The sequence below is a fragment of the Setaria viridis genome, chromosome 5, assembly GCF_005286985.2.
Source record: "Setaria viridis chromosome 5, Setaria_viridis_v4.0, whole genome shotgun sequence".
NCBI classification, from domain to species: domain Eukaryota; kingdom Viridiplantae; phylum Streptophyta; class Magnoliopsida; order Poales; family Poaceae; genus Setaria; species Setaria viridis.
In genome coordinates, this window is record NC_048267.2 from 7212367 (window position 1) to 7227606 (window position 15240).

A 15240-nucleotide genomic window follows, 5' to 3' on the forward strand; every position below is an offset into this window, starting at 1 on the left:
CATACAGCGCCAACTTTGCACAACCAGGAGCTAAATAATCCCATGATAAGAGTGAGTCATGCTAAAATAAGACAAAGTGAGTAGGATAAAATTAACATAAAATAAGCAAGAGATGCTATTTCTAATAGAGCATCAGCAAATAATTTGGCTCTAGTTATCACACATGTTCATCTACTAACATGACCTGCAAAACCGCATGACCTACAGGGATGAACAAAATCAAGTCCACTCCAAGCTCTCAACAAAATCATGCGACAGCAGCTCCCCGAACAAAATGATGGTAATAGTATCATCACCTCTCAACCAGGTAATAACAGAAAATGCTTAAACTCAAGCAACCATTATGCCACCCAACATATTACTACTATCAGCATGTCCAGCAACTACAAAAAGAAGACAACAAATTAAGGAAGGAACATATCGAGCAATCTTTTTCTGCAACCAAATTAGCCCGACACTTGGGTTTTTGGTGCCCACCAATATTTTTCTGCTCGTTTCACTTTGGAAAACCTCATTTGCATCAACTTTCTACTCATCCGATAGCCCTTCCATGGCATCCACTATGTTAATACATTTCTCCTCTGAGTAGTCTTCTTCTCGTCTCTTCTTCTCTTCTAACTTTTCTAGAGTTTTTTCAATCTGATCCTTTCTAAAGTCAATGTAATCCCCAAGTTTTGATACCATCTGACTTTGCTTGCGTTTCTTTCCACTGGTAACATCTTGGTCCTATGAATTACGACTGGCTCTACTCCAAACATATCATTGAATTTGTTTGTAAATACTCCTCCAACCTTCTGCTGTCCAACTATTTTATCCCTTAAACATTGGAAAGTTGACAAGCTCTTTCAGAATATCCACTAGTCCTTTCTCATACATGTAGCTTCATAAATCCCTTTTCGTTAACATGGCTGCAAGAAATAAACAAGATTAGAAACAAGCAAAAACCAGTACAGAAATAAGCAATCAAGCAAAAAAAAAATAGTACATTTATGCTTCAACCAATTATTGTGGGCAGACCACATCTGAAGGGCAATTTGATCTCGTAGGGTGCTTCCATCATTAGGTTGCACTTCATTTGGTAGTTGTTACCCCCCCTGGCAAATCAACATAATCAGATGGGTTGATATGATTTGGTTGGTGATCCAACCACCCTTCATCCCTGTTTTGCCCTCTAATGACATTGTGAAATACTGCAGCTACCGTTGGAATTTTAATCTGATTCTCAATTGGATGAAATGTACCCACTTTCAGAATTGGAAACCGCTTCTTCAGCAAGCCAAAAGCCCTTTCAATATGATTGCGAAGCTGAGCATGCTGATGGTTCAACAATTCCTTGTAATTTACATACTAATTTCCATGCCTCCTAAACTCGCTAAGGTGGTACCTAACTCCTCGATACGGAGCAATGAATGAGGGTGTATTTGTATATTCACCATCTACAAGATAGAACTTCCCCACAGGCACATGAAACCCCTTTGCAAGAGCAGAGCATAGGACTCCTGCATCGGATGCAGATCCTTCCCACCCACAAGAGATGAAAGTGAAATTTAAATCAAAGTCACATGCGCACATCACGTTCTGAGACAATGTGCCTTTCCTATTTCTATAGGGAGCAGCTCTGTCTTGTGCAATGGTGATAGGGATATGAGTGCATCAATGGCATCAATCCTTTTTTGAGGCATGAGTAACTGAGTATCGCTGATTTGCCCTAAGTTGGGTAGCAAGGCTAAGGTGTCGCCCCATTCGTTAAGATCAAGAGGTGAACATAAATTGAAGATTTAAAAGGTAGTAAGACACTATAAAAGTAATAGATCAGATCGACTGAGTTGTCCTTAGTCAACCTTGAGTTGAATCTAGTGAAAAAAAGATCAAGTTGAATCTAGTGAAAAAAAGATGTAAAAATTGACGTAAAATTCTATCCGAAGATTTTGTCTTGAGCTACATTTGAAATATCAGGGAATATTTGTTTCAATCTTTGGAGCTCTTAGATCTTTATGAATATTTGGTCCAATCTTTGAAGATATTTGTTCTTTCATAATATCTGGTCCAATCTTTGGAGGTCTCTAGTTTAAATATCAACATGCTTTTATAAATTGAACTCTAAATTAGATGAACTCTGTCTCTATTTTAATCCTCCTGATCGGTTATTTGGCATGACGGGCAGCCCAAATATGATGGTGACTACAAACATAGGCACGGCAACGCCACGCCTAATTGGATTGGGCCACTTTATTAGTGCATTCATAGCATTTGGGCATGTTTTGACCTTGTATGTAAGCATGTAGCTAGACAATCACGCTTAACACGTTTTGTGAATTGGACAATTCAAGTTTTGCGACACCTATTGCTGCGTAAGTGGTAAAAAAAATGAAATTGTGCAAGTTAGATTTTATCAACATTGGTTATGGGTATTGCATATAATGGCATTAATCAGAGATGTCTGCGTACAAGTTGAATTCAAGTGAATGGACTCTGGAAACTAAAATTTTCCTAAGTCATCACGAACTGTAGTAATGCTCCACCATTTAGAAATACATACATTGATAGTTGCACATGAAATATATTCAAAAAATTTGGACCTCATTTACAATTTAAAATCCACCTCTATATATGTTTTGTACTGCATAGTTTGAAGGAATAGTTTGAATAGTATAGATCATCAATTTGTGCTTATGGCTAAAATGGTTGGAAACATGATATGTATAGCCCATGTGATGTCGGACTGAAAATAGAGTTCGCTTGTTTATAGGTGAGACTGAACTGCCACGCACAATTTTCAAAATGAGTCGTCATACCCATAACAAGTAGCTGTATTTGAAATTGAATAAATTGAATTTTACTGAGTTAATTGAAGTGCATGTTTGTGTATGTACAACATACATGTTTACATATTCATCGACAAAACTCAAAAGAAAATGGTGGCTATTTACTATTTTATTTAGCCATAGAGAATGGTAATGAAATGCAGATTCCAGTAGGGACTACTGAGGGTGTTGGCCAACGAGCTGCTCTGCGCTTCACCTGCATTTCGACCGAGACTGGACGCTGTGGCACGCGTCTTGAGATGTGGAATTGTGGAAGCTTGGAACTTCTGATAATTCTATCTCTGTCTCTCTCACTGCTACTAGAGTTGTGCTTTGTGAAGATTGTGCATTCTCTTGCTTTGTTCCTCCAATGCAGCAACTAGAGTTGTGCTTGTGCAGATCGTGCAGGCACGGGCCATCGAGTCGAGCCCGAGGCTGGCATCGATGGGGTAGTGTGCGTGGTGAGGCTCCTTGGCAATGTGTGGCGCACCAAGAAAGTTAATGGAAGATTTTCGACCACCGTGCACCTGCCACAAGCTGCCTTAGCCTCGCAACTCCTACTCTGCTGACAGTTGCACCCTGCGGTTCGTCGATGCGCCAATGGTATTTCTCAGCAAACTTGCTTGTTTGCTTGACCGTTGTACAGGGAACGTAGCGTTCGTCGATGCAGGCAAAGTTCTGGAATGAATGACGCGACACAACAAGGAACGACGTGAGGGATGCAGAGTTCTCGAACGCTACGGAAAACCCTGACTGGGAGGACCGTTACAACCGTCCGATGAATTGAGCCCCGCAAATCAACCGCCTGGATCAGCGGGCGACGTGGATCATCAGGGTTTTGAGAAAAAACACGAGAACTTGACCGCGATTCGTCTATTAGAATGGTAATGAAATGCAAATTCTACTAGTGACTATTGAGGGTGTTGGCCAACCAGCTGCTCCGCGCTTCACCTGCATTTCGATCAGGCCTGGGCGCTGTGGCACGCGTCTTGAGACGTGGAATTGTGGAAGCTTAGAACTTCTGATAGTTCTATCTTTGTCTCTCTCACTGCTACTCGTTTCCATCGGCCTCCATCCTGTTCTCTTGTTTTGTTCCTCCAATGCAGCAACTAGAGTTGTGCTTGTGCAGATCGTGCAGGATCGGGCCATTGAGTCGAGCCCAAGGTCGGCATCGACGGGGTAGTGTGTGTGGTGGGGCTCCTTGGCAATGTGTGGCGCACCAAGAAAGTTAACGGAAGGATTTCGGCCGCTGCGCACCTACCACGAGCCGCCTTAGCCTCGCAACTCCTGCTTTGCTGACTGCCGCACCATGCGGTTCGTTGATGTGCCGACGATATTTCTCAGCAAATTTGCTTGTTTGCTTGACCGCTGAACAGGGAACATAGCGTTCGTCGATTCGAGCAAAGTTCTGGAATGAATGACGCGACACAACAAGGAACAGCGTGAGGGATGGAGAGTTCTCGAACGTTAGAAAAAAACTCGAACTGGGAGGACCGTTACAACCGTTCGATGAATTGAGCCTCGCAAATCAATCGTGTGGATCAGCGGGCGAAGTGGCTCATTGGGCTTTCGAGAAAAGCACGAGAACCTGACCGCAGTTCGTCTATTAGAGATTGGTAGGGTGGCCAGCCCCCCTATTATCAAGACTTGATGCACAGCCACCCACCCTAGAAATGTCCGAAATCATCAATTTTTGGTTGCTAACACGTCGCCTGTCGCCCGGCCCATCCGCCGAGCGGGCACCAGCTTCACTGCCCAGATTGCGCGGCAGTGGCGCGCTCTCGTGCCGTGCTTGATCGAGGAGGCTGCAGCACCCACACGTACTACGGGTTGAGCTAGCTCTAGCTGTCGCAAGCCAACGTGCGCGTGGCGGTGTGGGTCGCACTCGCTACCGGACAGGACCGGATGTCCGGATGGCGGATGCGGCCGCGGCTGGTTGACTTGGCGCTATGCGCAGGGGGCGAGCGGCCATTCCGGGTCGGGGGCCGGGAACCACCGCACCACTCCAACCAAATCTGTGGACTGTTCACGGGATGGCCACACACTGTTTCAGCGTTCAAATTATGGATACAGATACTCCTCTCTGTTTTTTTTTTGAAAAGGGTAAAGTACGGGCACTTGTCAGTCCCTCGAGTAAACATTTCCTGTGCTGCTCTGGGTACCCCAGCCGGTCCAAATGGATCTTTGTTTGTTTAGGGGTGTTTGATCCTTGAGATAATGGGGTGTTTGTTCCCTTTGCTTATTTTTAGCACGTGTCACATCAAATATTTAGATACTAATTAGGAGTATTAAACGTAGACTATTTATAAAATCCATTACACATATGGAGGCTAAACGGCGAAACGAATCTATTAAGCCTAATTAATCCATCATTAGCCAATGTTACTGTAGCAACACATTGTCAAATCATGGACTAATTAGGCTTAATAGATTCGTCTCGCCGTTTAGCCTCCACTTATGTAATGGGTTTTGTAAATAGTCTACGTTTAATACTCCTAATTAGTATCTAAATATTCGATGTGACGGGTGCTAAAAATAAGCAAACGTAACCAAACGGGGCCAAAGTTTAGTCCATGTCACATCGAATCTTCGAAGGCTAATTAGGAGGATTAAACATGAGTTAATTATAAAACTAATTACACGGATGGAGGCTAATTCGTGAGACGAATTTATTAAGTCTAATTAATTCATGATTAGCATATATTTACTGTAGCATCACATTGTCAAATCACAGACTAATTAGACTTAATGATTCGTCTCGCAAATTAACCTTCATATGTGCAATTGGTTTTGTAATTAGTCTATATTTAATACTCCTAATTAGTATAAACATTCGATACGACAAGAACTTTAGCTCGAACTAAATAACCAAACACCCCTACTAGCCCCGATTACTGGCTTAGGTTTGGTTAGAATTCAGATCAGATGGGCAAACACCAAAAAGAATTCCAACATGTCCGTGAGCCCTTTACGGCGCTCCCGAACGAGCGCCGTCGTTTCGTTGAATCACTGCTGCTGTGCTGCAGTGTCCAGGTCGTAGACGTGCATGCGCGGTTGCAGATGAATGTTTCGCTTGGGCAGCCCAGCGAAGCGAGCGTATTCTATCTATGATCCTGTCCTCCTCGCAATACCTTGGGCGCACGATGTTTCGCATGCGTTCTACCGCTAGTCTAGCGATGCGTGGGGCCCAATGGCCAGTGGACAGACAGCACGTCCCACGGGGCACGGGCCACGGTGATCACTGTTCAGAGAGGCCTGTCCGTCCTGCTGCCGTTTCCACATCCAGTGTGCAGGCATGTGGAGCTGTTCCGTGCTGCGCGACATACTTGGCAGTTAGCGCTACGGTGAACTACCAGCAATAGTGGCATCCTGGAATCTCACCGTAACTCTCCGGCCTTGGTTAATCCCGTCGAGGGGCGTCAATAATTAATCCTTTCCAATACGGAATTAACCGAACAAAATCCTTGTTGGAAAAATAATCTCAAGAACAAGTGATTAACGGACTTGACTCGATTGCTATGCGCAATCTGATATGCTCCGTTTTATCATACTTAAAATTGTGCTCACCAGCTATTATTTCCTTTTTGAAAAGACCTCGCTTTCATGGATTGCTTTACGCCAACGTGCTTGGATTGGCATCTGGCTCGAGCAGCGCAGAATTTGACCTTGTTGAGGTCATCTTTTGAGATATCATGGAGTAACTATTTCTAGATTAATGTTGTTGCGGCATTCAGGGTGACTCTTAGGTGGGACTGTGAGAGGTAGACTTGCTAGCAGTTTCTTTATTGAAGTGGTTGTCTTAGTATCGCTTTATTTGTGTGGGCGGTTGTTCTTTGTACTTTTTTTTAATGTATGTCGCTTTCTTTATTAATACATACTAGGCCAATAAATTAGTTGAGCCATCAGCTCCTCTTTAAAAAGAAAAGATTGATGTTTCTGCTATTAGACAAAAAGTTTTCGTACGAGTTCAAATATAAGAGGTACGTATACACATACACAACTATCCTTTCTTCGTCTCATCTATAACACCAATTCACCATTTATATTTCCTTTTATCAATTTGCCTATTCTACTTTGGTGTAAATATCTCTATCAATTCCATCACCTTATCCTCACCGAGGGGGTTCATACATTTCTCGCTTATATCTTCGTACCTGTTACGCTTTAGTCACTAAAATCATAAGTAGTTTTAGTTGATCCCATTCTCACGTTGATAGCAAGCCGCAGATCAGGAGGACGGGTTGACTTATGAGGTTTCCTTCTCGTTAGCTCTTCTTAAAGGAGTCCTCGAGGCGATGGTGGACGAGACAATGCAGGCGTTGTTTTTGTCTTCTGTTTTTGGAGATGAGATGGAGGAGTTGAGCAGACGAGATAGAGACCGATTTTTGAAAGTTAAAAAAAGAGGGCTCGTGACATGTTGGATGGCGATCAGACGGCTCTGGAATGCCGACCAAAATTTGTAGCAAAAAATTTCTCCTTCCGCGAACTCGCCCTGGTTTATACGCCGGAAAAGAACTGGGCGAATGGCATCCTCTTCCTCTCCACATGGCGGCACGGCGGTACCTGCACACCACAGACCACAGATCCATTTAAAACACGCTTCCGCCGCTTTACAGCTCCCCACGACCCACCCCAACGAATCCACCGCCCCACACCTAGTGCGGCGGCCGCCGGCTATGGCGGCGGCGCATAGCGGCGACTACCTCGGGCGCTTCGTCGCGGAGACGGGGTGGTACAACGAGGTCGTCCTCAGCGCGGTGGCGCCCGGCAACTGGTGGCGCGGCCTGCCGCACCCGGTTCAGTCGTGGATGCGCAACTGCGTCGGCGGCTACCTCCTCTACTTCATCTCCGGCTTCCTCTGGTGCTTCGTCATCTACTACTGGAAGCGCAACGCCTACATCCCCAAAGGTCCCGCCTTTCTCCCTCCCTTCCCCGACCCTCCTACTGCAGCTGCCGATTTGTTCTTTATCAGGATCTGGGCGCCCCCTGTCATGTGCTTAACGAGAGGGATTTACGTTTGCTTCGAGATTTTCTTTCTGAGTCGATGATTCGAGGGTTTTGCGGTAATGCCGGTAAGGGATTTGCTATTCACGCGGAAAGGGGAAGCTGGCGACTTTCGATCCCGAATGTCCGCTCCTTTCGGGAAGCTTTTGGCTTGATCTAGGAGGCCTTTTGTGGTGCGTTTTATGGTCCTCGGCGTGTCGTTGCTTTCGATCTCCATCTCGTAATAGCTATCATAGGCAGTGAGATGTGGCCCTGGAAGATTTTTGTCGCGGAATTGTCATATTGTTTTCCAGCTTGTTTTGGTTGGGAGGTGTGATGGTTTGGGGGTAGCGCTGTGGATTGGATTTGCTTCATTGGTAGACACAACAATCATCTGAATGGATCTTGGAGTTGGAGGACAGAATTTCCTTCTTGGCTAAGTGCCTAAGTTAGTGAAATGCATGCCTTTGTGCTTGTTAAACAGAAACTTACATGACTGTTTATTCTGCTTTGTGAAGACTTCGGTTTGGCTAAGCAATTACTGCTTATTGCTTAATTACTTGAGCCCGTAAGCAGCATATTGTTACGAGGTGTTTACAGAGACTGAGGTTGGCTGCAGCTAAGCAATTTTAGTTTAATAAAAAAGGGTCTAAATTTCTGCTTCTGACCAGGTTGAATTAATTATACTCTGCTACCTGTTTTACCACCCCTTCTTGTTCGTGGCAAGGCCGCCAATCAAGGTAGATGCACTGACAGATAAAGGGAGCCGGCACTCGGCTCATGTGTTTGGATTGCTAAACAAAGTTCTGTGATGTCGTTCCAATGCTCTTGTCTGGCTCCTATGCTCAACCACATGTTGTGCACTGGACGTTCCTATCAAGTGCTTAATATTAATGTTAGCTTATGTCTTACCTACTGGCTACTGTTTCCGTGTGCCCTGTCTTGAGCATTTTTAGGCTCACCGTCCCTTTTCCATGTTAGTATTATTGTACAGCTTTTATTCTGGAATGTAGTTGGAGCATCGGTTGTCCTGATATCCATTCAAAAGTATGTGATAGTGCTTGTGAAACTGCTAGATATTTTTAATTCATGTGGCCTTCCTGGATCACTCAATTGGGCCTTCTTGATTGAATTAATATATAACAGGAGCAAGCTAGCCTGTCATGTAGGTAGCACTATTTGACTTGCATGCCCATGTGGGATCAGGTTGCATTTGCTTTCTTGGTGTTTCAGACCAAGTGGAATACAGGAAGAGAATTATTCTGATAATTCGATTTGTTTTAGCTGGACTTCGTGTTGATACTACCCTTAACACAAGTGCTAGGCCACCTTGTTGTATAATTGCTAGGTCCTACGTATTAAACAATTAAATTAATATTTCCTTAAAAACCATTAGATTAATATTTTACCCCACTGGTGTCTCAGTGAATTGAAAAAAATATTGTACGGTTGCATGATACAATAGAATATTGTAAAATGGAGCATATCAATCTTTTGGAAGGGTTGAAATATGCAATTCTTTGAGGAAACATGCTCACCAATATTGTGATGTTGTGATAGTACTAAGGGGGTGTTTGGTTCCACGGACTAAAGTTTAGTCCATGTCACATCGAATGTTTAGATACTAATTAGGAGTATTAAACATAGACTAATTGCACAGATGGAGGTTAATTCGCGAGATGAATCTATTAAGCCTAATTAATTCATGATTAGCACATAGTTACTGTAGCATCACATTGTCAAATCATGGACTAATTAGACTTAATAGATTCGTCTCACGAATTAGCCTCCATCTGTGCAATTGGTTTTATAATTAGCTCATGTTTAGTTCTCCTAATTAGTATCTAAACATTCGATGTGACAGGGACTAAACTTTAGTCTGTGGAACCAAACACCCCCTAAAACATAGTTCTAAAAGGCCCGTGTAATTCTTTTAGAATTTCTACTTCACCCCTCCTTTTCATTTTTCAGTTCCTCTAGTGGATTTACTAAGATTTCTCGATGACATATGTTCACTTCCGCATGTTCTTACAGTGACCATCATTGTTTTGTCTTATCTCCTAGGTTGTGCTTCACAAATTAGGGATAAAGAGTGTAGTTGGCAAAAGTGTCCTTATAATCATTTCTATGCTTAGGTTGTTATTTGATTAACAGGCATTCACTTCATCACTTGGTAGTTGTTAACTTGTTCTAGTGTGCCATGTTGTGGTGAGCCATACTTATTACAAACAGTAACAATGTATTGTAACTGGGCCTGACAATCATACATTATGATATCCCTTCTTGATCTCCAAGCTTAGTTGATGTTTTTTTAGATCTCAGTAAACTGCAGCTGGCGGCATCTATTTGTACTGCATAATGTAATTATTTTGTTTCTCAAGAATGGAAATATTCTGTATATTTTTTCTTTAAATGTCAACTGTAACAACAGCAACTGTTAATGAGTATGCTGCATGTGTGCTTGGACTGCACATAGAGGGACTTGTCTCAGATCATTTCAAAAAAATTAAGAACAACCTTGCCTGGATATGTTCGTATAAAAGTATGTGGAGGACCAATGTAATTGTTGTTAGTACAATGGTTTTACCCTGTGTATTGTGTAAGGTGTTCTAATACTATTTGTAATATTATTACTGTCTTATACTCTCAAAATTTGTGTGACTATGTCTATTGCTATGCAAGGTTTGATCTAAAATTAGTGTTTGATGCAGATTCCGTCCCTACAAATGAAGCTATGAGGAAGCAAATAATTGTCGCGTCAAAGGCTATGCCTTTCTATTGTGCTCTTCCAACTGTATCTGAGTACATGATTGAGAGTGGATGGACACGGTGTTTCTTTAATATCAGCGAAGTTGGTGTGCCCATGTACTTCATTAATTTGGCTTTATATCTCATCTTTGTGGAGTTTGGAATTTACTGGATGCACAGAGAGTTGCATGACATAAAGCCATTATACAAATATCTACATGCAACCCACCATATTTACAACAAGGAAAATACTCTGTCTCCATTTGCTGGTAAGATTTACTGCCTTAATTCATTCTTATTTTTTGATATTTTGTTTTAGTATTTTTCTGTGGGCAAGATCTGAAGGCTGTAGATAGCTAACAGGAGTGACAGTAAATTAACACACATTCCCCCCTCTTGTTACTTCAAAATGTTGGAAGAAGAATTCAGTATTTCTACTTGTTTCTTAACATGAGGGCATCAATAAACCAGTAACTGTACATGGTACGTGAGTTCCATGTATGTTCTACTATTTCTGGACAACAACATAGTTCCTTAATGTTTACTTCTAGTTTGCAATTTTTTCCCAGTCCAATTTTACTTCGAGTGTCGTTTTAGCATGCGTAATTTATGGATTTGCTGCTTTCCAGGGCTGGCATTTCATCCAGTGGATGGGATTTTGCAAGCAATACCACATGTGTTTGCCCTCTTCATTTTCCCAACACACTTTAGGACGCACATCGCCCTCTTATTCGTGGAGGCTGTGTGGACAGCAAACATCCACGACTGCATTCATGGCAAGATATGGCCAGTCATGGGTGCTGGCTACCACACCATTCACCACACAACTTACCGCCACAACTATGGCCACTACACTATCTGGATGGACTGGATGTTTGGCACGCTGCGCGAACCAGTAGATATCCTCAAGAACAAGTGAGCTGTGTCTTCTCCCGTGTGCTGTGCTGTGTGGGGTTTCTATTCTGCTTGGCACTTTGTGTAGCCTGAAGCATCGGTTTGTTTACTTCAGTACGCTAGGTCCATATATGTTGTGTTTCTCCCGTAATTTAGCACTGTTTCTTGTGATGCAATGGAATCCAGGAACGAATAAAAGTTTGGTAGACGCATTCTGGATTCCAGACGCCTGTACAATTCGGCACTTCCAAGTCAATATAGAATGTACAATTTTTTCCTGTACCTGCTGAGTATGTTGCAGTTTCTGCCTTTCTGGACATGCGTTACTCTGTTTCTTGATGTTGCTTTGCTTGGGTTTGTGGTCTAGCCAAACGAAGGCCAGATTTGAAACCAATGGCCATGTCTATTTCGTTTAAAACGAAGAGCCTTGCATCCTTTCGTGCGTTCTGAAAGGTAAAAACACTTTGCTCACAATGCAGCCTTGATTGTGCAGGCAGTGCTGTATTCATCCTTTTTTTCTTTTAATTTTTCTTGGAATTTAACTCCTTTTTCTTGGAATTTTAACTCCTAGCTAAGGACTGTTGTTTGAGCTGCAGATTTTGAGTATTCATCCTTTTTTTTCTTTTAATTTTTCTTGGAATTTTAACTCCATTTTCTTGGAATTTTAACTCCTAATTGAGCCCTGTTTGTTTGAGCGGCAGATTTTGAGCTTGTTTGAGAGGCTGCTGGTATTTAAGGTTCTGTTTATTTAAGCTTTCTAGCAGCGTTGAGAGAAAAGCTAGAAGATCAAACAAATAGTAAACTTCTCGTGTGTGTTGCTGGTTTTTAGTTTCTCAGTTTCTCGTGTGTGTTGCTGGTTTTTGGTTTTGAAAAGTCAATACCATCTTTGAAGATGTATTTAGGTTCTTTTGTTTGAGCTTCTTGGTAGCTTCTCAGCGTGAAAAAGCTAGAAGCTCAAACAAATAGCAAACTTCCAGTGTAGCTTTCGAAAATCCTCTTCTCGTGCAGCTTTTGAAAAGCCAGAAGTTTGGAAAAGCTGAGTTTGTATGGGAAGCAGAAGTTTTTCTACTGAGTTTATATGAGAAGCTGATGAGAAGCTGAAAAACTCATTTTCAGTTTTTCGAGCTTTTTGTAGTTTTTTGAGCTCAGAAAGCTAAACACATCTTTTAAGAGATAGTGTTGCCTTTTCGGGAAAAAAAGTCAGCAGCAACTTTTTAAAAAAAAATTCAAAAGCTACCACTCAAACTAACAGACCTTGGATTTCTGAGCTTAGAAAGCTACGAAAAACATATAAAACTGAACTTTTCATATAAACTTAGAAAGCTGAGCTTCCAGCTTTTCGAAAGCTGTACTAAAAATTCACTGTTTATTTGAGAGCTTCGTACTTTTTACAATAAGAAGCTGTCACGAAGCTGTATGCTTAATTCCCGGTAGCAAAGGATAGACAAGTGCATTTGAGAAAGATAAATAAACATGGAGACTGCTTTGGCTCGAAGAAAATAGCGCCATTTATTATGCTTTACCTGTCTCGAGTCTCGACAGTTTGGGTGACAAGGGCATTTGGTTGGTTTCTGTTCGAACTCCATGTTTCCGATCACGACATGCTAAAAGGAGAAGTCACGCGGTTATGCTACACGTCTCTTTTTATGGGCATGACGGCGGAAAAATGGCGGTCTGCCAGGGACACATCTGCATCTCAGTTTGTCGTGGCCGTCCACACCACACTACACACATCGCCTTGCTTGATTTCTAAAACGCTATCCGATCGTTTTGTCCAAGCTTGAGAATTGAGATTGCCCTCCACATCATTTTGTCCAAAGCTTGAGATCGTTATTATCACTGTCGCTGTCAAAGCCACCAAATGTATCACCAACCTAAACAGTGATAATCCTGAGCAGCGGCGGAGTTAGGAATAAACTCAAGGAGGGGTCGGTTGCTACAGTAATTGCACAGTTAGCTAAGCAATCCAGTGGAAGCCGGCACAAGCTCAGAGCGGTGGATGGGTGAAGGCCGGCGACGGGCACGCGTTGGCCGTAGGGAGGGGCAGTCAGCAAAGTAGAGAGCCGTCTCGGCAAAAATGGAAAGACGTACAACATACTAGCAGCTGTAAGCTTGGACGTTGACGAAGAAAAGAATAGGGACTTGTTTAGTTGTCTAACTTTGGACAATCAAAATTACTGCAGCGCAACTGTAGCATTTCATTTGTATTTGTGAATTATTGTCCAAATATTGACTAATTAGGCTCAAAAGATTCGTCTCGCAAAGCACAACAAAACTGTGCAATTAGTTTTTGATTTCGTCTACATTCAGTACTCTATGCATGTACCGCAAGTTTGATGTGATGGAAAATCTTCTTTTTGCATAGTGTCAAAGTTGAAATTTTGGGAGAAACTAAACAGGGCCTAGTGCAAGAGTTGAAATGGAGACTTCCAATGAATTATGTGCCGGCGTGCTGCTTGATGTTCTTACTGCAATAAGACTTGCACGGTGACGTAGCAGTGCTCCTGCTTAATTTTTTTTAAAAAGACTTTAATGGTGACGTGGGCTTGCTAGAGTTAAACATGCATGGCCTGACTTACTAGCTGCTACTCCCTCCGTATCAAAATGTAGATCGTTTTGACTTTTCTAAGTTCATAGATTTTACTATGTATCTACATAACCTTATATTTACGTGCATAGCAAAATTTATGCATCTAGAAAACTCAAAATGACCTACATTTTTTATCAGGGGGAGTACAACTCTGTGCTATCATAACTCAGAGTAACTCCGGTAATAGACCTCAAATCAAAGCCTCCAAATGTCAAATAGGGTTCTTTTTATTTTTTTTATGGGCCACACAAATATCTTCAACTCCAACAATAACCCACATGGATAGAGGAACTGTTAGGAATGGAGGGTGGAGGGGGAAATTTGAAGGCTCCCTAAAATAGGGAGTTGCAGGAGTTCGTTTATTTGACTTGGTCCTCTAAATTTGAAGGAGGGCTGTTTAGAGAGTCTGCTGGAATTACTCTCAGTAACTTGCTTTTCTGTACCGGTGCTTAAAAATCTGCATGGACCGGGGGGCCGTGGCCCACCTTGGCTAATACCTAGCTCCGCTAGTAATCCTGAGTGTTTTGCTTTTTTTTTTGACTCATTTTGCTTAATATTTTATACTAAGGTGGTGTTTAGGAAGTAGGAAATAGGCGGCTGGGATAGGGAAATGAGAGGTGGAATAGATTGCATCCCATGTTTGGATAGTAGGATAGGGAAATAAAGATGGATTGGGATAGGAAAATAAGTATCCCTTTTCGCATAAACGTTATCCTAACGAGAGGGTGGGTTATGACTTGGCAGCGGGTTGACACGGTACCTCTCGGCTACGTTACATGGATATGTGCAGAAGGAGCCGTCTCTAGCGGGTTGACGCGGTACCTCTTGGCTACGTTACATAGATACGTGCAGTAGGAGCCCTATCCCATATCGGATACGGGTTGGATACGTGTTGGATACGTATCATGAAGTATCCGGAATAAAAATAAATTAAAATAAAGATAATACGTTCGCGGGTACGTATCAAAGCTGTATTTGCGATACGGCATGCCCAGGCCGTGGCCGTGCTGCCGGCCACGCGTGGTCCGGCGACAGCCAGACGCCCTGCACGGTCGCTCGCTAGCGCTGCTGCTCGCGTCACCGCCCCAAGCCGCCGCCCCCGCATGGCCTGCCGCTGCCATGCGCGCGCGAGGCCCTTCCGGCTGCAAAGCTCGAGCTTGCTTGTATGGGGCTCCGACTGCTTGAAACTGTCCCGGCGGCCGCCCTGCGCAACAAGTCTCG

At 42.9% G+C, this 15240-nt stretch overlaps 1 protein-coding gene and 1 pseudogene across 2 annotated transcripts; one reads left to right on the top strand and one right to left on the bottom strand.

The window, feature by feature from the left end:
* Positions 1-899: 899 nt before the first annotated feature.
* On the bottom strand, positions 900-1572 carry LOC140222766 (uncharacterized; annotated as a pseudogene).
* A 5752-nt stretch (positions 1573-7324) lies between these two features.
* Positions 7325-11711, top strand: LOC117857749 (delta(7)-sterol-C5(6)-desaturase). 2 transcript variants are annotated; one of them, XM_072294100.1, is made up of 3 exons: positions 7325-7712; positions 10499-10804; positions 10899-11131. In XM_072294100.1, exons 1-3 carry the CDS (start codon positions 7328-7330, stop codon positions 10913-10915), a joined length of 708 nt encoding a protein of 235 aa, XP_072150201.1. In that variant the 5' UTR covers positions 7325-7327; the 3' UTR covers positions 10916-11131. The 2 variants fall into 2 exon arrangements, with proteins under 2 accessions (XP_072150201.1, XP_034596477.1); XM_034740586.2 differs by lacking the exon at positions 10899-11131 and adding an exon at positions 11165-11711 and having other exon boundaries at positions 7341-7712.
* Positions 11712-15240: the final 3529 nt, after the last annotated feature.